This window comes from Calypte anna, chromosome 10, assembly GCF_003957555.1.
Source record: "Calypte anna isolate BGI_N300 chromosome 10, bCalAnn1_v1.p, whole genome shotgun sequence".
In the NCBI taxonomy this organism is placed as follows: Eukaryota; Metazoa; Chordata; class Aves; order Apodiformes; family Trochilidae; genus Calypte; species Calypte anna.
In genome coordinates this window covers 2,562,535-2,587,304 of record NC_044256.1, presented here as the reverse complement: position 1 = coordinate 2,587,304, position 24,770 = coordinate 2,562,535, and the positions used below count along the sequence as shown (strand labels likewise).

Here is a 24,770-nt window from a genome sequence, read left to right as displayed (position 1 = left end):
CAACTGGCTTTATGTTTCTTAAGTCCTTCTTTTTTGGTGCCATTACAATAATATGTTTTTGTTAAAGGATTTGATGGGAGTATTTGGTGGTCTTGGTTTATTTCTGCCTCTTTCAAATCCTCATTTTGAAATTTGTGGTTTGGTAAAAGATTGAGCTTTTGTTTTCCTCCTGCAGAAGCCTTGAGCTGTCAGAAATTACTCTTGGAAAAGAGACACTAGAAGATCCTGCATAGAAACCATCTTCTCTACCACCTCCAGCTGAATTAGGAGGAAAATAGATAGGCACTTGCACTATCCATCTCTGGCAATAATGTTTAGTTTCTTCTGTAGTTTCCAAGAAAGTTCCAAGTTTACAGACCAATTCTGAATGTTTGACACCACATTTTGAGAAGTTCTCCTGGGGAAGCCATGATTAGAGAAAGCAACTGGCAGCCAGGAGGCCCACGAAGTATTCCCTGTTTCATTACTGGTTTTTCTGTATGAGCTGGTCACATCATTTTATGCCTTTCTGCCTGGGTTTCCCTATCTGCAAAACATTCAGATAAATACCTTCCTTTTGAAAATACCATCAAAATGCTCTCAGGGTGTAACATTAGATGAAAAACACAACAGCCACATGACATAAATGTCCATCTACTATTTTCTACCCATTGTAGTTTAAGTTAACTTTGTACCTGAAGGTTTTATTTCAGATGAGCCAATAGTTCCTCAACACTCAGCACTGGTGAGGCCTCACCTTGAGTACTGGGCACAGTTCTGGACCCCTCACTTTAAGGACCCTGAGGTGCTGGAGCTGGTCCAGAGAGCAAGGAGGTTGTGAGGGGACTGGGGGAAGGAATTATAAGAAGGGAATGAGGGAGCTGGGGGTGTTCAGCCTGGAGGAGGCTCAGGAGGGACCTGATGACTCTCTACAATACCTGAAAGGAGGATGCAGTCGGGCAGAGGTCAGGCTCTTCCTTCTCCCAGGCAAGGAGTGACAAGAGGAGAGGACATGGCCTGAAGCTGCCCCAGAGGAGCTTTAGGTTGGATCTCAGGAAGCTCTTCCTCATGGAGAGGGTGCTCAGGCACTGGGATGGAAGTGGTGGAGTCCCCATCCCTGGAGGTGTTTCAGGAAAGGCTGAGGTGGCACTGAGTGCCATGGGCTGTCCGATGTGGTGGGGTCGGGTCACGGGCTGGACTTGACCTTTTCCAGACTCGATGCCTCCACCACTCCGTGAGGGAGAGGGAGAGGGAGAGGGAGAGGGAGAGGGAGAGGGAGAGGGAGAGGGAGAGGGAGAGGGAGAGGGAGAGGGAGAGGGAGAGGGAGAGGTGGAAGTGGAGGCGAAGGTGGAGGTGGAGGCGCTATCTCATTGGCTCTCCTTTCCCTGCCGCCCGCTGATTGGCTGCCGCTTCCCGCCATCCCCTGCCCGCCCGCCTTCCCCTCAGGCTCCGGGCAGCCCCGGGCAGGGATGGCGGCGGCAGCGGGCGGAGCTCGGAGCGGCCCCGGCGGTGCCTCCCTCCTGGGCAGTGCCACAACGTGGCCCCTGAAGCGTTATGGTCGCTTCCTACCTCCGAGGGAGAGCGAGGAGGAAGGGCAAAACACCTCCTCCTGGAAGGTGATGGGCGCTGCGGGGAGGGGCGGCTGCTTGGATGCGCTTGAAGTGCCCTGAGGTGGGGCTGGGAGGCAGCTGGGTGTCAAGCAGGGAGAGGCCTTCTCAGGCATCTGCTTGCAAGTCTAGAGCTGAGGGAGAAAGGGAGAAACCAGGAGAGATATTTGCTTCCTGAATTATTGCTAACACAATACTATGATAGTTGGTTGTCTTTTTTTTTTTTTTTTTTCCTTTAATTTCTGTCTTCCAGCTGTGACCTGTGGTATTAAAAGCTGTGGTTCAAATAGGAAGAGTTCAGATGATTATTACTTGCATCCATGATTATTACTTGCATCCATACATATGGTTATAATTAATAAAATACTCGTATTTGTTCCTCCTGGCTGTGGGAATGGAGAGTTGCATGGCTGGGAGGAAAACTGCACACCTGGCTTCAAGCACCAACCTCTGAAACTTGTTTTGAACTAGAAAATTATTTCATTTTCTCTATATTTTTCTAGGTTTTTGAATCAAATGAGGAATCGGGCCATCTGACCCTCACTATTGTGGTATCTGGCCATTTCTTTATTTCCCAAGGACGAACAGTACTGGTAAGTTTCTGGTGTGTAAAGAACATTTTTTTTCTTCACGTTTGTACCAGTATTCAATTTCTTTCTCCTCTCAGTTTCATGTTCTCTCCCACTGAAAGGAAACTGCCAGTTCTGCTTTGCTCATGGCAATTCTCATGGGCTGCTTTCTCTCTCTGTTTATGAGAATAATAATCAATGTATTATTATTTTCTACTGAACAGTAGTGTGTCTTCTGTGGTTCTAAAAAACTAGATTAAGTGCTAGTGGAGTTTAAAGAGCATTTGTTTTTTTTCACAGTTCTGCCTATGAAAACAAGAAAAATAACCTGTTAGGAAATAGATAAAAATATAGCTGTTTCTCCCTATGTGATTCTTTGGTATGATCCAGCTAGTTTCTTGCCCCGACCTGTTAGTATTTTTGTTTTGATAATTCAGTTTATGTGTTGGGGTTTTTTTCTCTGTTAGGTACTGTGAGCTAACATACATTTTACATCCATGGAGACAACAAAATGGCAACTTCAGGGTTGCATCAGCTGATTTTCCCACAGCCTGTAGGTAAACATGAGGAGCTAATAACTGTAAAGTTTTCACAGTGACATGAAGAATTTCCCAGAAAAAAAACCCATCCATAAGAACCTGGTTTGGTGCTCCTGATAGAAAAGGCATGTGTTGGAAAGTGGAATCCAGTGTGTTCAGTGCATATCACTTGTGCTCAGTGGTGATAACCAGCAGGAAGTGGCTGATAAATGTCTTAGGAAGCTATTGCAAGCCACTGGAAGATGCTGTGGTATTAAGATAAGAAAAAAAAATTATGTACAGCATATGTAAGAGAGTATGTTGTAGCTTTAAACATGCATAATCTTTTGCTGTGCCTCTTAAAAGGTCTTGAGCTTACAGGAATATCTTGTAAGTACAGTAGGAGAACCAAGGATATCCTTGAATTTGTTTGGTCTGTGAATGTGTGGAAAATATTGAAAAGATAAGTTAACAGAGAGCTGTCAGTCTGGAGATCCTCATACAAGACATGGTGGTTGGCTCATGTTTTGTGAGGACAAGTTAAATGTTCTTGGAAAAGGTTAAAAATGGAACATGGAAAGTATTTCAAGAGTTGCACTGGAAATAAAAAATAAAATTAGTGGAGCAATTGAAAGTCCATATAGGTATAAGAAATGCAACTGAAATGAGTCTTGCTGTCATCTGCTTGGACTGAATCTGTGCAGAATGCTCCTGGCCTGTCCCTGTTCCCAGAGTCCTGATGAGACAGCTGTAAGAGTTTAATAACCAGTGGACTTGTGTTGCTTTCTGGCATGTCCTTGAAATAACCATCTAAGTTAAAGTTAAGTTTTAGTAACTAAGTAAAGAGCAAAAAAGGTACAGACAAAAGCTGCAGCCCTTCAAAGACTGCATCTGGCAAAGACTGAGTCTGGCAAGGAACAACGGGAGGATAAATGGTACCACTGAAAGGGATGAGCAGGGGAAGTGTAAGAGAAGCCTTATAAAGTGTTGGCTGAGAAAAGCATTTTGTTGCAGCTCTTGCAGTGGCTGGTGAAGCTTTCAGGCAGCTGCCTGGCTTGAAATGCCAGATGAAGACTTTCTGAGCTCTTATCAGGTCTGTGTCAGCTTCTGAGAGACCCTAAGATCCTGCATGATCACAGCCTAAGAATAGTTCAGAGTAAAGGTGGAACACCAAGCCATGCTTGGGGAGTGTGACTGACATCTAACACTGCATTTAAAAAAAAAAAAAGTTAGTAGGGTTTCTTTGAAGCCTTTATTTTGGCAATGCTCCTCTACAACTTTAAGGCCAATACCAACATTTTATTAAGTTTTAGAGAACAGCTATATAAAACTGGTGTCATCCAAGCTTTAAAGCCTGTTTGTCTCTTCCTTTTGGTGCACTTCTTTGAGAGCATATGGCTGTGGTCATGGTGCTGGGGTGTTGTGTGCATGCAGAACTAACCTGGTGGGACAGCAGTTCCATGTCCTCTGTTTTATGTTCCTGTTTGTGTTCCTCAAAGACTGGAGCAGTTGCAGTCCTCCCACTGTTCCTCTTAAACATAGCAGCCTTGCTGAAAAACCTAACAAATCCTCAGTCTGCCAGCCCTGAACTGTGAGGGCATCTTCAGAACTATTTTGGGTCTCCTGTTTGCAAGGGACTTGGTCCAGCACATCTGGCTTAGCTTTCCTGCTTAAGCTCATTCCTTGAAGCACAAGCCTTCCCAGAAATGCATTCCTTCCCCCAACACTGGGATGCAGTGATAAAATTCTTCCTGGGACAGTCCCAGTCTGCAGGTATCTTTTCGGGCTTTGAAGAACAGTCTGTGGAGTTTGTTTGTTGTTTGTTTTTTTTTTAATAAAGCACCCTGTATCAGCCAGAAAGGGGATGCAGAGGGGTTGTGCTGAAAAAGAAAGCACAGGCAGTGATTCTGTTGGCCAGATGGTGGACTTGATGATTCTGAAGGGCTTTTCCAACCTTGATTCTGTGGTATCAGTGTAAGTGTGACCATTGCTGAATGGCTTTCTTCTAGTAGCATTGTCTGAGGCCAGCTGACACCATGGTTTTCACACAGAGGTGGTCTAAGGCCTGTTGACAACAGGATCTGGACAGCTCACAGTTCAGTAGACTCAAAATTAACCAGAACTGCTAGTGGGGAAATTTTGCAAAATTATTATTATTCTTGGTGGTGTTGTTGCTCTTGTGGTGTTGTTGCTCTTGTGGTGTTGTTGCTCTTGTGGTGTTGTTGCTCGTGGTGTTGTGGTGGTGGTGTTGTATATTATATATAAATATATATATGATTTATTATTATTATTATTATTATTATTATTATTTATTATTATTGAGATGCCATACAACCAAATAGCTGCAGTACTGTGCAGCCTGCATTCTTAGTGTAGAAATGGTCTCCCTGCTCCTGTCTCCTTCTCAGGAGCTGTCAGAAACCTGTCACAATATTTAAACAGGCTTTGCACAACTAAGTACATACAGTTCTGAATCTGTCACAGGCCAAAGCCTCTCACTGGGGGTCTGTTAAAAAGGACATTTTGTCAGGGAGGATAATTCCCAAGTTATTGCTCCAGAGGAGATGTATCAATTTTGATAGAATGCTGCAACTATTGGAAAGATTCAGCCCCTTTTTTACTGTATGTGCTCATTTCTGCTTGCTGGCCTGGGCTACTGAATATGTCCTGTTTATTGCCAAGGTGTAGGTGCTGCCTCACTTGCATTGAAATAAACTGTTTTTTGCTATGTAGTAGTTGCATCCTTGAAGCTGTTGATGCCTTTTGATCTGTCTCCCAATCTCTGCTTTTCAGGCTTTTTTTGATGTACTACAAGCTTCTGGTTTTGAAGGAACTGGATAATAGTTATCATATCTTTGTACCTTGGACCTCTGCAAAGGAACCCAGGCACAGATATGTGTCACAGGGACACCATTTCCTTCTCAACTTGAATAGCTGTATTATACTTGTATGAATTTCTGTGGATGAATGATAAAGGGACTTTTTTCCCCCCTCTAACCATAATTCAAGAGTGAACTGAACTTCTAGGTAATTCAGTTGTTCATTTGGTGGTGCATGCTCCTAACTATTTTTGTGGGCAGCTCTAATGACAGAGGAGGAATCCTCACCCCACCCCAAAAGTTTCACTGTGATCATCCTAAGTAATACAAAGTTTTCATCCAGCATCTGTAACAAAGAAAACCTCTTGGTTGTACGGTTTAAAAATGGGCAGTATTGTAGTATGATAAATCCTTAGCTCTTCTGGTTTAAAATTGGCAAGGAATGTAGTAAAATCAGTGCACTGATAGATGCAAACTGTCTTGGTTTGTACCTTCCATTTTCTTTAAGAAGATAAAAGTCAGAGTGCTGCTGTTCTTCAGTGGCATGCACATTTCACAGAAGCCCAGATGAATCTTTTTAGCTGCCAGCAGGCTCTGCATTTTGCTGATAATATTGTGGGTGGATGCTTTTCAAACATCAAAGTCATCTACTGAAATGTGTGAACTTCCAGACTGGGCTGTTTGGTATCTCACCCCAAACTTCTCTGTGTGCGTTCTTCTGCAGTAAACAGGGGTGGTAACTGAACTGATGCTTGCCTGAACTCAGTGCTTCATCCTTAGTTTTGTGCTACAGTAACCTCAGCCAACCAACATTCCAGGGACTGCTCCCAATGTTTGCTCTCTCAGTGACCATGGGTCCAACAAACACCTTTTCTGGATGAAGGCACATTTCTGTTGCTTAGTGATCCTTTCATCAAACTTTTTTTCATGTCAGGTGGTGATTTATGAAGTAGCAAAATACATAAACTATTTTCTGTAACATACCCTCAGTGTGAAAACAAGAGATGGCTTTTGTTCAGGTTATTTACTTAATGAATCCTCCTCTTTGGTGTCTGCCTTTCACCTGCATACAGCTTTCACTGCAGTTCTGTTTGCACAAAACCCAGGTGAAAGTCAGGTTTTTAGAAATCAAAATCATTTCACTGGTAGTTGGATTAACCTGATCTGTTCAAGAGTTCCTGACTTGATAGCAGAGCATTTGCTCTATAGTGGATGATCCTTTCAGTCCTTTTTATTTTCTTGAAACAGAAGTCTTCAGAAACTTTTTGTTCAAGAATTTGTAGCTATACAGAGCCAAGTAGGACTGACTCTTCTGCAATCCATTTCTATGAACAATATTTATAAAATAGTAATAATAGCTCACATATCCTAACACCTGCTATTTTTATATATATATATGGAAGACTACAGAATTGTTTCATGGGCCACGAAACAGTAGAATATTTAATCAATTCCCTTCTTTGTTTTTTCCAGTAGTGGCACTGGGAATATTGCTTTCTTGACAAAAAGAAGGCTACACCATATGCCCTGAGTCTCAGCAACTTGTAAAGCAGGCAGATCAGTAATTATCTTGTGCTGTGGACACTGCTGTGGTCTGAGGTGCAGTGGGTCTGAAATGAGAGATTATAGGATCTGCAAGTGCTCCAGAATTGGTCATTAAAGTTCTGCCATGCTACTGTAACAAGTAATTGTGGGTGTGTTCAGTGTTGCCACGAGTTGCTAAAAGAAAACAAATTATTATTTATTTTAATTTATTTTAAATTATTATTTTATTGTTTAATTTATAATTATTATTTAATTGTTTATTTTAACTTAGGGAATTAGTATGCCTTCAAGATAACTTCAGACATTATTTAGTGACACTGCCAGAGACATACTGGAAGCCATCTTAACAAGGAAACAACTGCTTTCCTTTGAAAACACAATTATCTTCTTGTCATCAGGGAAACAGATGAAGAGGAGGGTAAATGGAGCTTGGGAGCATGGAAAATTAAAACGTGGAATGAAAATCAAGGGGTGTTTTGATGTGGTTGTTAATTTTTTGGGTTTTTTCCATATAAAGTTCTCAATTTGTAATTAAATTCCACATTGTATCTTTAGGAGCTGCTTTTGCTGCAGTGCTGCCTAACAGACTGCATCTTCAACAGCAGAAAAATCTTATTCTTGCATACTGTAGATAATGGACTTTTAACATAAATATCTCAATGCCATCTCTGCCAATTTCTGGCTGTCCTCTCAAGATACATCATGTTCCATTTGCCACAACTCTTATTTCCTTTCTTTCCTTCAAATCAGCTCATCATGAAAACTATATTTTGGTGGTTTATTCAGTGCAGTAAATTCCAGTGCTAGAATTCTTAATATCCTACAAATTAATCAAATTGAAGTAGTAAAGAAGACTTGTTTCATAGGATAAAATCCATGCAGAGTCATTGACTTGTGACCTGATCTTTCAAAGTGGAGACTAAATGTCCTTAGTGCCCTTCTGCTCCCCTCATGACTTCTAATAAGATAACTTCTGATGTCCTATCCTTAGGATACAATAGATTTTAACTCGTTCATTAGGGAAAGCATTCAGCAGATGTTCTGCTGGTCTTGATGCTCTCCTTGCAGTGCCTGAAGCTCCAGATTTTTGAGATGATATTCACAACATTGCCTTGGGTAGGCTAAAGGTCCCTCTGCAATAAATGAGAACACTTGATGGAAGCCCAAGGAAATGAGCACATTGCAAAGCTAGAGAAAGGCTGGGTTGTTCCTACAGTCCTGTGACTGCTGTTTGAAAGAGCAGAGGGAATCTGAGTCTTATTGATTTATTCACTACCACAATCATAGTTCAGTTTTTTCCATTTCACTGTGTTTATTTCAACATGCTGATGGCTTTAGACAAGCTGAGTACCTTTCTGCATTAGGTTCCCCATACAATAATGTATTGGTGATTGGCAGCAATAAAGAGTTTTTAAGGGGTTCTGATCTTACTGTTCTCTTGCTCTGGTTTTTCTTAGCCCAACTATTAGAGGAGTTTCTAAAGAGTAGAGACATCTTTTACTGAAATGAATTTATCCTGAAGTTACAGTTTAAGGCTGGGTGTACTGAGGTTTGAGAAGTATGTATTTTATGTCAGAAAGTAAAGAAATAATTGCTTAACTTATTAAAGCCTCACAGAGCCTTTGCCAGCTAAACCCATGAGTATCATCTCTAAGTCCCAGGTCAAATGTCATAGTTCTAAAGTGTAATTTTTCTAAAAAAAAAAATGTTTTTTCAGGTTTTTGCTGTGGAACATCCAGGTTTGTCCTTGAGTAGGGGCTTAGCTTTGCTGTTCACTCTTCCAAAGGGATGTAGTGGGTTTCCCTATCTGGGGAACTCTTTCTAGAAGCTGAGGAGGGGCAGCACCCAGGACTTTGGCACAAGGCATTGCTGGGCTGTGTCCTGCATCTGCTGCTGCTTTGACCTTTCCTGCCTCTGTAGCAACAAGTACTCTGTTTAATGAGTCCAGCCCTGATGGCTCCTTTTCCACTATCAGACAAGCTTAACAGCAAGATTTAAGAGCCAGCTTCAAAGAGATTGGGGGTAAAAATATTGCATGCAGAAAGATAATGCAGAGCTTAACATTCTTTTACTCCTTATTCCAATGAGCTTGCTGCCTGCCTGCTGGGGCTGTGGGTTTTTTAAGCTTTTTACCTCTTTTCACTTCCTGTTCTATATTCTGCAGGTCTGTTAGGGACAGCTAATGCTTACCCTGAGATCTAAGCCCCATCCAGCCTGGAAAGCACATGGTTTCTGCTCTTCCCTCATCTGCCCAGCCATGCTCTTCATGGCATGTTTGGAGACTCCCATGGAGCCTGGAAATTATTGCAGAGACAGCTTTCTGCTTCCCCCACTCTACAAGTTGTCATGCTGGGGAATTGTTACAGGTTTTTGCCATGTTGATGCTCCTACTGAAGTCAGTTTTCAACACAGCTCATACTGCAGAAAGATAAAGCCAAATAAAAAATTTATTTGGCCTTTTCTTTCTTAATTTGTGGGAAAAAAGATTTCTACTTCTAGCTGTGTTACAAGACAGAAATCAAGATTTTATTAGATAATGTTTAAAGTTTAATTTTCATTTCTTTCTTTAATCTGAAATAGAATTTTTATTCTCCAGTCATTGAGACTTTTTTTTTTCAGTGAGCTGTTTTCTTATTTAAAGAGTGTGAAATGGCAACTTGCAGTATCTTTGGGAAAGCAAATGAGTTAAAATTTTCACTTTTCATAAGTATTTTATAAAGCACTTGATTTATAATTTATATGTAAAGTTTCAGGCAAACACTAAATTGTGAACAAAATGTTTTCCAATTTAACTTTACTTTCTGAAAGCATCTCAGTTTTGCCTCTATTGTTCACTGTAATACTTGAGCATAATTTACAAGCTTTTTCAGACTGTCTGCTCTCACACTGTTATTTTTGCTCTCTCTTCATACAATGATTACTAAGTCTTCTCAACTCCAGTATTTCTGGTCTGTTCCAGAGTTTTACTGGATGTATTAACCACACTGTGTATATCCCTGGAAATAACACCTTCATTCCTTTGTTGCCAAATTAGTCACTTCTAAGAATAAGCAAAGTGTTACTTAGCATGAATATTAAGTTATATTAGTACCTGGTATATTAGAGGTCAAAAAATACTGGTATTTGTAACTTAAATCCCACTTAAAACTTAGATAGTAAATATTATTCTGAAAAGATTTCTCACTGTACCTGACATCCTCAGCCTGCTGAGTAAATCCATGGAGCAGAGTTCTGGACAGGACCATGCAAAGGTGCCCTAAGGGATACTTTCCTAGTTTTGCTCCCAGTTGTGTCTTGCAGCTTCCCTTGGGAAGTGACTGGATTAAGGAACTCTCAGGAGCCTCCCTGGAAAGCCAGCATGATCTCTGTGAGCAGGAGATTGGGCTCTTTTCCTGGGGGAATTGTGCACCATGGTGCTGCCCAGCCTGAATCAGGATGGGGCAAGGAAGATGTTGACCAAAGCCTTCAGCTTTTCTCTTCTGACATCTTGCTTCAGTTATCAGACCAGGATCACTCTGTTTTAATTAATACCATAAAATTCATTTGATCTCAAGCTATACTCACAATTTCTTGCAAATTCCCATTCCCAATCTGTGGGATACTCACCCAGCTCCTTAATCTAGTGCCCTATACAAGGCATAAATTTCTTCTAAACTTTGAACACTGGCAACAAATGGTTTTACTGCCATTTCATGAACCTTCTAGAAGTGGCAGCCAAAACTGGAGAGTGTGTGTCTTTATGTGTGGCATTCTGGGTATCTTTTTTAAACACTAGGTATAATTAAAGGGCAGAATACATAACACTAGTGGCAAAAAGAAAGCTTTTCTTCCCCAGCTATTGTTTTCACATAGTTCAGTTTCCTATGAAAGCATCTGTCTCTGGAATGAGTGAATCCAAACTAACTGATGCCAGCCAGCATAGCTGAACAGTTACACAAACAACATTTCATAGATATATATTCATTTTCAGTGAAAATAGGGTTGCCTAAAGGCCCTACAATCCAACATAAAATGGATAATCTCTCCCTGTGTTCCTCTGTTGCTTAGCACCCCAAGGTTTCTAGATGATACAATAATAAAAATATTCATCAAGGACATGCAGTACCTTCCAACACAGATCCCAGGCCTTGTTATCCAGAGGCTTTTTGACTGTGGAAATACAAAATGACAGAGGAGATGGCTGTAAGGCTTCTCTCTGCCTGAGGTAGGGTGTGGTTGTATCTTGCCAGCTTCCAAAATAATGGGGAAATGTCTTGCTTTGTTTTCTGCTTCAGCTTAATGCCTCTCAGGGTCCTTCCCCTGAGAGACTTAGATTTTTGTCAGAGATGTATGAAATTATTTTCCTTTAAGAGTGTTCTCACAAGTACAACCCAGCAGAGTGACAGGGAGGATCTGTGTGATGGAACTCTAATGATCAAACTTAGAAAAGTGCTGCCACTTACCTTTTCAAATGGTACATTTTTAAGGTCTGCTGTTCCTGCCCATTCCCTGGTTGCTTTTTTGTCTGTATTCCTGATTAATCTGACAACACTGCCATCTGTCTTTGCTCAGCAGTGCCTCACTCAGCATGAGGAGCAGCTCCTGGAGGTTGGCAGAGATCCTCTTGACTTTGAGCAATGGAAAAAGAGACAAGATTTCTTGTGGTCTTCCTTCTTCCTGTTCTGAATTAATTTACTTAACTTCATATACAGATTCCTAACTATTTCATTGTTGACAAAAGAAAATTATCACTGTTTAGAAGAATCTTATTTTGTCTTAATTTAGGCAGCCTCAAATAGAGTCTGTGCTGGCTGAGGTCACATGGAGAAGCCACGAGCAACAGAACAGACCTTGACATGGTTCAAAATTGGGCTTCTTTGTTCTTAGTACTGAGGAAAATCTAGAGGATCTTTGCTTTAATGACAATTACTGATGTCAGCAATTTATGATGGAGTTCAGTCTGAGCAGTTCTGCAGACCTGAGTTTCTCTGAAACATTCCCTTTCCTTTTTCAGGCAGTTTGCTTGTGCCAGATCAGGTCTGGTCCATTGCTCAAGTCTTAAACTGTTTTTCTACATAGTTTGGCTACTCTTACTTATTAATTTCTGCTTGGCAATATACAGTCACCCAAAGGAGCTTTCCAAGAGGAAAGGAAATATTTTCTGCTTTGTTCTTCAGTGAATTACACTGAAGTAAAATAAATTTCAGTCACCCAGGTGGTGTGGTTGGTGTAGAAAAATTCAGAGTACACAAATAAAAATTCCAAATGCTGGGGTTTTTTCACCTCAGAAACAGTACACATAGAAGGATGACAACCTCGGAAACATCAGTAAAGGAGTTGGTAGGAAAATTAAACACTGGCTGCCTTTTATGATTTCTTTGAAAACAAATATTATTTTAAGGAGTCAAAATTTTTTCAGCTCGTGAAAGGAAAATGCATACAGTGAAAGGAAAAACTATAAAAAGAGGATGAGCTATAATATGAGGATGGCTCTGTTTAAATAAACTCACTTGGTGTCCAAACCAGTATCTGAAATGAAGAATAACCACAAGTGGTCCCAAGCTGAAGTAGCAGAGTGACAGACTGGGATGTTGGAATTGCTTCACTGGCAGCATTTTGGGGCTTGATAGTTGAAATCAGGGCAGAACCAAGTGGCAGTGAAGAAACATGCTGGGGCAGGAAGTACTAAGCATGTGAGCCCATCATACTCCAACACATAATCATTGTCCAGCTTCTTATCTGGAGTGAAGAAGTTCTGAACTGGTCTGTGTGTTTGGAGAAGGTATGGATATTCTTTTGAATATTAGAAAGTTGTAGAATCATGGAATGGTTTGAGTTGGAAGGGGCCTTAAAGATCACCTTGTGTGTGTCCCCTGCCACGGGTAAGGATACCTCCTACCAGCCCAGGTTGCCCCAAGCCCCATCCGACCTGGCCAGGGTTTCACCACACTCATAGTGAGGAATTTATACCTAACCTAAACCTACCCTTTTCCAGTTAAAAGCCATTAGAGTTAAAAGATGTTAAAAATTCACAGCTTTGAATGAGTCCTTGTGCAGAGATGTAATCACATTATGTCAGTTTGTGCTGATTTCACAAAAATAAATATAAATGCACATGCTTTACTGCCTTCTAAACAGTGAAAACATTTACTTTCAGAGTATTTGTATAAACTTAAGAACATGCCCTTTCTGGGAGGGGCAGTGTAACATATTTTTTCCTGCTCTCTATTCCAGTTTTACATCTTTCTGTCCTGACTTGAGAGCCTGTCTTCCCTCTCCCCAGTTCAAATGCTTTTGCACTGGGTATGTTTTCTGCAGCCAGATGTTCTCCTTCCTCAGTGCACTGCTGGCTCTACCTTGCTCCTCTAATTCCAATTCTGGTTTCCTTGTTTGCTTCCTTACTGGATCCCTTCTGGCAGCAGGAGCACTGCACAGGCTGAGAGGCATCTGGAGGGATGTCACTCCCATGGCCCCCCTGCAGCACTTCTCATGCACACAAAACAAATCTGTGGGTTTAGATTTTGTGCTTGGACCTCTCTGCAATGCCCAATTAACACCAGGTTTGCAGTGGCAGAAGCTGCTCTCCATTCCCATGATGTGGGCACAGCTGAAATTGGTGAATTGTGTTCTGTGCAGAGCTCACTTTACTTTCCATTTTCAGCATTAAAGATTTTGGAGCCAAACTCTGCACAGCTATGGCTGCCCAGAGCCAAATGTCAAGGTTATATATATTCTACAGTGCAGTTGAAAATGTGACATGTGAAGTGGTACTGATTATTCTGGAAGTGTTCTATCAGTGATGGCTCTTTTAGTAGCCTGCTGATCTCACCTCACCTCACTCCTCTGGTCTTCTGCTCAGTTTATTCTCCCCCCTTTCCTGTCCATATCCCAAGCTCTGGTTGGGCAGGTCAATCACAGGCACACCTCTACCCCAAGGAGCTAAAATCCCAGGTGTACAGAGGAGTAGGGGGTTTTCCCAGGCTTCCTGTACTGTGTCAGCCATAAATCCAGACTACATGATAAAGGGACCTTCTAAAGACTTCCTGCTGTTTGACACCACAGGGGATTTTGTCTGTAGAAGGAGGGTGCTTTCAGTGTTCTGGACACAGCCTCCTGCTCCACTGCTTCTGCAGGGTAATTGCATCCTGGAGCATGACTGGAGAAGCCCAACTTACCCAGAAAGATGCTTTTTTCTCTTGTCTGGTCTGTCATTTGCATCTTGTCCCTCTTAGGATCCAGATTCCATTTACTAATCCCTGTAAGAGCAGAGGACAGCTTGGGGCTTCCCATGGGTCACAAAGTGAGGTCTCCTTATTCTTGAGGCCTTTCAGTTTAGCAGGTCCCAACCTGGAGACATTTTGAGAGCACTCAGTGTGAACAGACTGCACTGGCCTCTTACCTGCTGCCAACAACCTGCTTTCAGGGTGCAGAGGGAAATTCTTCCCTCCCTCTGACCCCAAACCTTTTGGGAATGGTACCTGCATGTTGTCTTGACACTCTGGGGTCTGCTGTAGCTGATGTCTGATCAGCTCTGTCCCTGTGATCCTGTTTGCCTTGAGTTCAGCTCCTCAGTGATTACCAGACACTCCTCTTGTCAAAGTTGAGCTTAAAACCCAGGTGCAATTGCTGCACAAGGCTGTAAAGGCAGTGCCAGCATGTTAGGAGAGCAGTGTCTTGGTGAGGTGACTTCTTGTACCAAAATAGAATGGCAGATGGTTTCCCAGCCTGGACCTAGGCAAGGTGGAGAGAAACTGGCAAAAAACCCACTGCTGGTGGTCCAGGATGAACCACTTGTGGTTCTTAGCCCTTAGGACACCTGTGAAAAGCAGCCTGTGTGAAAATTCACAGGCACTGAAAGCACTGTGAGTTCAGATAAAACAGGTAGGTAATTTCCCGTGGATTTGTTTTGGTTTTGGTTTATTTTCCCCCCAAGTTCAATAACTGATAACTGTGTGGCAGTCTGTGGAGTACCTTGGGAGACACAGTCCATTGCCTTGCAGTTTTTATGGGATGCTTTCAGCTTCCTGGGGTATTTTTACAGAATGCCGAGCAGCCTGGCTTGTTTGAAGAGACTAACAATGAATGTAGCTAGAAGATAAAAACATCTTTATCAAGTTACCAACACTGTTTCTTGTTTACCTGAACTCTCTCTGGAGAAAACGCCTCTTAGGGCCCTGGACAAACCCATTCCTCAGGTTTGCCTGCCCTCTGCTGCCCTCTGGGGCAACTTCATGGGATGTGGAATGGTTTAAATCTCTGTAGCAGCCGGTTTCTTATGCATTCCCTGGAGACTTCCATAACATCCACAAATACAAATGTCTAGATGGAAATTAGGATGTTCTCTTGAATATTGTCATTCCTGGAGCTACAGATGCAGATTTAAGTCCTAGTGTGGTAAAAGTTACCCAGCAATTGACAGCTACAAATGTTGCCTAGATAGAGGTGACTGATCTTCACTAGGGATTAAATGACACCAATGAAGTTGTGATTCTGAGTGCTGCAGGTTTGCTGTGTCAGTCACTTGTTTTCTGCTTTACTTCAGGAAGGCTTTTCATTAATTGATTCCCACAAGTGGTTAAAGATAGTAAGAAGATCAGAGAGCCTGCTGCTTTGTGCACAGTCAAAGGTGAGCTGAGTTGCTTTAATATTTCTAATACTTAACCATGGAACATTTCTTAATACTGAATAAATTAAACCAGAAGTTTCAAGATACTGTAAATTATCTATATAAAGCAAAAGGTTTTTTTTTTTACTCTACATTCTAAACAAGAATGGATTGAAACATCTTAGTGCCTTTTGTAACTGCTAGTATTCAGGTCCTTCAGACTGCTTGCTTAGAGCTGGCTACTGAAACAGCCAGACCTGTATTCAGTGTAGAATCTGCCTGCCTCACCTAACAATTAAAAATCATCCTTTTGCTTGCACAGAACCACTCTACTTGGGTGTCATACTCCAGTTAGAGACAAACTTAGCACCCCAGCAAACACTTACTTTGCCATTTTGTGGCCTGACACGTGGCACAGTGGGGGTGATGGAGGCATTAGGTGTTCTGGCAACAAAAGCAACCTAGCTTTCTGCTCTTCCTTCATGTAAAGTAGTTGGTGAGCATTTAAATAAACAGCACTTGTTTGCTACCAGTTTATGTATAAATCACAGTTTCCTTGGTTCTTAGCTGAACTCTGAGGGATTTTTATTAATCTAGACTGAGCACTTAGAAGGTTTTTCAGAAAGGGCCTGTTTCAAAGTGAGAAGAGCTCTCCCTCCTCTAGGAGTTCCTGCACTCCCTTGTTGCAGCAGAAATACCTGCCTGGAGTTTGACGAAAGAATTAATCTCTAAGCTACAAACAGGAATTCTGGAGAGAGAGAACGAGCCCCTGGCTCAGTGGCTGCTAAAGATCAGGTTCAAATTGTTGTCCCTTTCACAGAAATACTAAGGTGTAAAACCATCTCCAGTATTCTGAGTTTTTCAGGCATTCTCCTGACAGGAACTCCTGTGGGAGGGAGGTTCTCCTAACTGCAGGTAACAGCAATATCCAGAATAGCTGAAAACTGTAAAAATTCCTGCTTAGTTGTATTTCAGTCTTTGAGCTGATTTCTCTTATGAAAGATGCATAAATATTTCTTTGTAGGATGTTACAAACCGAGCAAGATGGTTTGCAGAGGGGGAGAATGCATTGCAAATTGCCAGAAAAAAAGCAGTTGTGAGGCATAATGAAACATTTAAATATAAGGACTCCTCTTGTTTCAGAATAAGTCCAGACTAATGGTGGCAATAGGAGCTGCAGAAATAAGCACTGTAAGCTCTTTTAAATGCTTGTCTGAAACCAAACACCTTCGCTCTCTGATTTTTGTCAGATTCTTATAAAAAGTGGAGTATCACTGAAGAAGCTGTTGCATTAATTAGTTCTAATGAATCAGTAGATCATCACTTTCCCTTTCAGTTAATAGAACCCATTTCCCAGCAGAGCATTAAAGGCTTCTGCTTCAGCTCTCAAGAAACACAAAATCAACATCATAATCGCTTTGAAACTTGAGCAGAGCTCTGAGGGGCAGTTCCAAAAAGGAGGAATATTAACAGTCTGAAATTAATTTGGTGCATCTAAATGTTTGCTTACCATGAATTCACAGGCCTTAAACTGGATTGAGTGCCACTGCAGGGGTCCTATCAGGCAGTCTCTCTACTTTCTATCCTAAACTGTAGCTGGTGTGATCCTTTCTGTGCTGTCAGCTTCCACGCTCATCTTCAAAAATATTTAAGATTTCAGGAAAACAGCCCCACCAGGGAAGGGGTCGTGTCTCAGCCCTGGCAGACCTGAGTAAGGAAAGAGTTGAGGAGAAGCCAGTTGAGCAGAGGAGATAAAGTTGGCTTTTCAAAACCCAGTTCCTCTATCTGAGCACACATGGGGATGCACAACAAACCACACCACATGGTTCTGATTCACCTCCTGCTCCTTGTTCTCAGACTCACTGCTTTACTGCTTTCAGTTATTTTGTTCCTTTCCTCTGTTTGCTTTGTGCTGAATGTTGCCAGCTTTGCAATTATAAAATAATCCATGTCAAAGAAACATGGAGGTTAATCACTGGGATCAGGTACTTCAGAACAAGCTGAGCAAACGTAAACTGCTTGGGTTTTTGTAAGTAATTAACACTGCATTTATAGAAAACCTTACTGATTCCTCAAGCAATAATATTTCAGTAGAGCAGTGTGGACTCTTAGCTAGCAGAATGAGTTTCTAAACTGTATTTTGAGAAGCTCAGTGTTAATAAACTTAAAGGAAGAAGACATGTAGGGAAGGTACCTGTTGCTGATCAGTTGAAACTTAGTGGTACTGGCAGAAATGCTTTTATGTGGAGCACACAGTGTAATTCTGAACCCAACAGATGCACCCTTGTGTCTTAACACTCAGCTGAAAGAGGCAGCTCTGTGGCTGTGACTGCCCTTTATACAGCTCCATCTCTAGTAATCCCACATCTCATATTAATCAGCCTCTGGGTCCAAAACCTTTTTGATATCAACCAATCTGTAAGCAGTAGCAAAACAAGCTTCCTCGATATCCTTCTACTCAGTAATTTCCCTTTCTGCTGTTTTCATGGAGCCTGACCCCTCACCCCAGTGTAGAGAAATAAGACATCCAGGTGCCTCCAGTTGCCAAAGAGTGGGTGTGAGTCCCACCTTTATTGGCCCCCTGGTAATAGGGGGCCTGTCCTAACCAGGTACAGGTGGACTCACACCCACTCTTTGGCAACTCGAGGCACCTGGATGTCTTATTTCTCTACACCCCAGCATGGAAAGGGGTGCCAAATTCAGTGATCCAAGTGACCTGGAGGTTTTCTAATCCTTCAGCCCCTGCACAGCTCAGGTGTTACAGCCCAGTTCTCAGTTTATACCAAAACTTGACATCCATCTCAGCTGAATCAGAGCACGCTCTCTCCATGCAAGAAAAATATTTAATGTACAAAGTCTACTGTCATTTCTAACCTGCAGTCTGAAGTATTTAACATTCCTTGTGAAAAAGCAGAGTGTAATACAAATACCTGAGGTGGAAAATGAATGTAGGGATTTCTAAATAAGTGTTCTTTGCAAGTCTCCAAAAGGACTTCAGATGAAGATGAAAGTTCCCTTTCAGTCATTTTAATGAGAATTTACCTGTCTGGTGTAGCCAAAAAGCAGCTCCCAGTTATGGGAAGCTGACCCAGTTAAGTCGACATCTTAGTTAATTAGAGGAAATGTAACTGGGCACTGGTAAAATGAGTGCTACAGTTTGAATTATTTTAATGTTTTTCCCTTTTAAAGGCACTGAGAGAATCTTTTATCCTTACAATGTCCTAAAATACATTTTTTTGCAATACAAGGAGCTTAAAATAACATGCATGCAGACATGCAGGCTGCCATGCAGAGCTGGCTGACCCCTCAGAGATCAGAGATCTTGAAAGCCAGAGATGCCTTGTGTTTGTGTGATCAGCAGTTCAGTCATGAAAACAAGGCTCTGACAATGACATCTCAGAAAGATGAAGACTGAAATAAGTTAGGTCAGTACAAGGAAAGGTTGCTCCTTTTCTTGGGCCTTGCTGCTTTTTTCTTTAAAAACTGTGGGGTTTAAATTGGAAATTTCAAGATCAAACTGAAAAGCCTCATGTACTTTAAAAATATCTATTACAGTACATATTCTACCTTTTTATATATATATATATATATATGTATTATCTGACTGTTTAAAATACTGCATTTGGGTTTCTTGCACCCCTCATCACCTGTGAGCATCCCCTCAAGGACCAGCAGCACTGGGTCACAGGGCCAGGCTTTCATTTTTTGGTTTTTAGCAAGGCACAGGCACATCAGGCAGGTAGGTACAGCTGGGCTTGATGCAGACAGCAACAGAAATCCTAAATGCAACATCCAGAACTTTTAGTTTAGATTCCAGAGTTTACTTCTGCTTAGTCTCATTCCATTTTTTGTCACAAATACCTGTTCAGAGTTGGCATATCCTTACAGAATACTGTAAGGAATTAATTTCCCTTCTGTACATGTAAAATCCCTGCTGTCATGTCAGAGTTTGGTCACTAGGCTGGATCTTCAATTGGTTGACAAGTGGGCCTGCTCACTTTCCATTTTCTTGGGGATTTTTAAGTGATTTTCAAGCTGGGAATCCCAGCATCCTGGTTTAGCTGCTGGTAAAAATGAAGACATGAGAACTCATTTCTTTAAGTCAGTGCAGCGTTGCAAAAAGTTATCACCTTCCTCCTAACTTCAACAAGCAGGAATTTTAATTAAATCAAAGTATTTTGAGGGGATTCAGAGTTCATTTAATTCCTCTTTGTTTTTTTGAGCAGAACGAATGCCGCATGTTCCGTGTTCAGTTTGGTGGAGACTCAGAAGAGCAGATGCAGCAGCACTGCTGCAGCTGTGTGCAGAAACTTGCAGAGTATGCACCTATCCAGATGCCTGATGACCAAAGCCAGCAGCTCTGTCACAGCCTCAGCCAGGTGGCTAACAGTGACAATCAGGTGAAAAGCAAAATGCATCCATGCTGCATCCAGCAAGAGCACAGAAAAATAGGAAAATAACCAACTATTCATAGGGGGGATTGCAGGCACGGGGAATGAGATTTCTAGGTGGAAAAAGCTTGAATTTATCTTAGCTGGGGAGTCTTGAAATTAAGTGTACAATTTATGCAGGGCTCAGGCTAACACGGGCTGGCAGTAAATGTTACAGCCAAGCATTCTTTACCTCCCCCAGCCAGATGGTGGCATGGTTTGGAGGAAGACTTAGAGGCTTTCTCCTGAGGTTTAGTGAACAAGAATAGGGGGCAGAGAATGAGAGCTCAATAGTTATAAAAACCCAAAACACGTCTGCACTTCAGCAGTGTGGCTTTCAGACTGCTGGAAACCACCTGGCTGACTTCCAAATAAACCATGCAGGATCTGTAAAATAATCCCAGCCGTTGAAGTTACCAGGAATTGTGTTCTCCTTTTTGTGCTTCCCTACTCCTCTTTTGCAGTGTTAATGTAAATATAGCAATCTGATCAATCTGAGCTTAGCCTGACACATTGAGAAGCAATTTCAGTGTCAGAATGCAGAGTGTCCCCTCTCCAAGACAAAGACTTAAGGGGAAGGGAAAAGGCAAAGGCAGATATTATTTCTGAGGGTGACTAACACTTAAATAGATGCTCTCTTGGGTATCTAAAGGATCACATTCACCAGCTCTTAAGAAAACATCCCTGCAGCTAGCTTAGCCAGAATACCTTTTTGGGTACCTGATAAAAATACTGGGATCAAGACTGAGCCCTGAAAAAGCAGCATCAAACCTTTCAGCTGCATCATTTTCATTATATAATATAGGAAGGTTCTGTTCTACTGGACAGCGGAATCACATTTGGTAGACAAAGTGTGGAAGGGAAAAAAATAAATTGCTAATTTGACTCACACCATTTCCTGAAAGGCTTATGGGAGGCTTTCAGCAGCAGGTACTCAAGATTTATTGGTTGTCCTTTAAGCTGATCACCTACACTTTGGGCTTTGCTGCTTTCCTGATAAACTAAAGCATAGAACAAAAGGTGAAGGAAGTCTTTTATGGCAGAATGCTACTGAAAACAAACAAGTCACAGTTGTTGGTATTAATGATGCTCTTACTCCAGAACTTCAGACTGAAAAACCTGGCTTAGAAAATAGAACTGACAACTTAAACCACCTTGTCAGTGCTGTGACCCCTGGGAAGGAAAAAAGCATCCTCTTTGGTGAGCACTCACACACAGCATTTTTTCAAATGACTTCCAGTAGGTAGCTTAAGAATTATCTTAGTTTAGACATGACAGTTTAACTACAGGCCCATTATTTCCCATCTTCCATTTTAAAAGAGAAGCAGATGTGCATTCAGGTTCCATAAAAAATACCTTTCCAGTGCATGTGGTAGCTGAGCACATTCCCTTCCTGTTATCTCTAAAAATGGAACTGCTTCCCCCCTTGCTCATACCCACTCTCTCCTTGGTAACAAGCTCTTATTTGCATTTGGTATTTTCTAGCCAGATGAGACTCTACTGGATTCCTGCAGAAGCCTTGGAGAAAGAAGATCTGTAACACAGCTAGCACAGGTAAAAATATAATTGCTGATATTTAGGTGCTGTAACTGAACCTCTGAGGCACAGAGTGAGGTCAGGATATCTTGTATGCTGTAAACATCTGGAACTGGCTTCCCTGAGCATCAGGATGCCATCAGCTGTACCAGCAAACCCACCAGGTAACAATCTGGAGCTAGGAAGTAAGCTGCCAACCCAGGTGTATTGCATGGTGTAATTATCTCTCTTGCATAAGAATAAACCACCACACTGAGAGCAAACAAATACCCAGAGGTGACACCCAAATAAATGACTTTTTCACTTCTGATGGTGCAGAAATGGCTTCTGCAGTCACTGCCTAAGGAAGAAAATACTAGATGAGAGCAGAAGATCCCATGATTCAGCTGATAGTTTCAGTGGGAGGTCCAGGGTAAAGCCATGCTTAAAGATAATGTGAAGTTAACTGAATCTGGGACCATGCAGAACCAGATGCCTGAGGAGAAAACTCCCCTCTTTCCTACCTGTTTTTTGCAGTTGCTTCTCTGGGCTGTTCCTGCCCTTTTCCCTATCAATAGGACGATTCAAGTCAATGTTTCTTCACCTGGATGATAGAAGTGACAATTCCTCTGCTCCCTGTTAGAAATCTGCCCCCTCTTAAAAGCCTCAAAAAAGCCTTTCAAATACCTCTGTGTCCCCAAAGCTCCCTCTGCCCTCACTTGCAGCACACACCCTGCTGTTCCATTCCCAGCAGCTCTGTGACTGGTGCCTACATCTCCTGCTGTTGTCTCTTCAAGTGAATTAACACCAACATAACAGAATAATTCAGCTTCTAAAACCTGCTCTTCTTTGGTCCTTGCCCAAGACAGAAGCAGGATACCTGAGGCAAAGCTTTTTGTCAGGTAAGCCTGGATTTGCTGCACACATTCATCCATCTGAATTAGTAACCAGTTCCCTAGCTCAAAAAAGACTGCTGGGTGTAGTAGTTTCCTACAACCTCCTTTACTTGCTCCTCTACTTCTTAGTCAGTTTAAAACAACTCAGAGCTGGGATCACCCATGCCTTGGCCCACAGCTCTGCCATACAGAGTTTGCCCAGTGCCAAACTTTTCTCTGTATGAATTTCAGAAACACCCTTTCAGCTGGTGCTCTGGAGTTTACCTTTATTTCCACCACTTCAGGAAGCTGGCTTGAAGTGTTTTCTTGCACTTTTTTTTTTTTTTAATTAAATAAAATTATTCAGCAGTCTTTAAACAGAAATTAAAGATATTTAAACTGTGCCTCTCATGAGCACATCAAAAAATGAGGCCAAACTTCAAGTTTTCAGCCAGCTACAGACTAAGTGACATCAGGCACTTCCCCAGTAGCATTCACCTTGCTCGTTAGCTGCCTCCACACATCCTCCCTACCCCCTCCAGGGATTCTTTTTTGCTTCCTGCTCTCCCATGCCAAGTATCCAGAAAAAGCACCCTCAGCAGTGCTGCAGTTGTTAGGGCATCAGCACAGACAGATGAAGTGTGGCAGAGCCCAGGGGCGTAGGGAACTCTCTAAATTTCCAGCCTGGATGGTGGAAAAATGTTGGTGTCAACGCTCAGTCCTTAAGACACGGCAGGAACTGGGGGGGGGAGGAGGGGTTTAGCAGCGAGCAGCAGCTGAAGGGCAGTCCCTGTTCCTGCAGGAACGCTGCCAGCCCACCAGAGGGAAGTGAAGCTGCTTCGGGACGTTGCCATAGGAACGGCAGCGTGGAACGGGCTGGGGAGTTGGCAGAGCCAATGGACCAGGAGTGCTGGGAAGGGGTCGGGGCTGCCCCAAGCACAGCACCTTCTGCAGCCTCCACTCTCTGCCACGAGATTTAGGCTGAAGAGTGACACAAGGAACATAAATAATAGAATCACAGAATGGGCTGGGTTGGAAGGGACCTCAGAGATCAAGTCCAAACTTGATCCACTCCTGCTGCAGTTCCCAGCCCATGGCACTCAGTGCCACATCCAGGCTCTTTGGAAATATCTCCAGACACGGAGAATCCACTACTTCCCTGGGCAGCCCATTCCAATGCCTGATCACCCTCTCCAGAAAGAAATTCTTTCTAATCTCCAACCTAAACCTCCCCTGGCACAACTTGAGACCCTGCCCTCTTGTCTTGCTGAGAGTTGCCTGGGAAAAGAGCCCAACCCCCCCCTGGCTCCAGCCTCCTTTCAGGGAGTTGGAGAGAGTGATGAGGTCTCCCCTGAGCCTCCTCTTCTCCAGCCTCAACACCCCCAGCTCCCTCAGCCCTTCCTCACAGGAATTCTGCTGGATCCCTTCACAGCCTCCTTGCTCTTCTCTGGACCTGCTCCAGCACCTCAATCTCCTTCCTGAGCTGAGGGGCCCAGAACTGGACACAGGACTCAAGCTGTGGCCTCACCAGGGCTGAGCACAGGGGCAGAATCCCTTCCCTGGACCTGCTGGCCACGCTGTTCCTGAGCCAGCCCAGGATGCCATTGGCCTTCTTGGCCACCTGGGCACACTGCTGGCTCATGTTCAGCTTGACCACCAAGGGTAAAAACTGGGGGAGTAGGTTAAATGGGCATGAAAAGGCTGCTCTAACTCATCAAAAAAGCCATCTTGCTGGTTTAAGAGGGCCTACTTGGTTATCCTAGAGGGCATACTTGATTATCCTTGCACAATCCAAGTGGCAGCACACACGCTCCATGCAGAGTCCTTTCCTGTCACACAGGAAGCCATCTTGGCCAGGAAAACACACTTCTGCTCTCAGTAACTGCAAAGGAATTCAGAGTTGGGTTAAAGCTGTGGTGAAATGGCAGCTGGGGAGCAGAGCAAAACAAATTACATGCAGAAATCACAACTGATGGGGAATACTCAAACTGCATTAATAACAAGGCAGATAGAGCTCTGTTAAACACTGAAAGACAACTCCTGAGGTGGCTGCACTGTTACAAAAAGGTGTAAAATCACCTTTAGTGCCCCAGGACAGCACAACACCTTTGGATTTTGCTTTCCACAGAGTGTCCTGAGCAGGAAGTTTGAGCCCCACCTCATGTATCAGCAGTCGGTGTGGAGGGCACAGGAACTGGGGCCCTTCATCCACTTGTGCCTTATGGATCAGAATTTCCCAGCTTTTGTGGAAGAGGTGGAGAAGGAACTGAAAAAACTCACAGAAGGCTGAGAAATACCAAGTGGGACAAAGCCTCCAGGATACCCAAGC

General features: G+C 42.7%; 1 protein-coding gene across 1 annotated transcript; it reads left to right on the top strand.

Moving 5' to 3' along the window:
* Positions 1-1,448: 1,448 nt before the first annotated feature.
* On the top strand, positions 1,449-24,731 carry REC114 (REC114 meiotic recombination protein). Its single transcript, XM_030457282.1, has 6 exons — positions 1,449-1,595; positions 2,090-2,179; positions 15,559-15,642; positions 19,848-20,021; positions 21,537-21,605; positions 24,570-24,731. The coding sequence occupies exons 1-6, from the start codon at positions 1,449-1,451 to the stop codon at positions 24,729-24,731; spliced, it is 726 nt and encodes a 241-aa protein (XP_030313142.1).
* The last annotated feature ends 39 nt before the right edge of the window (positions 24,732-24,770 follow it).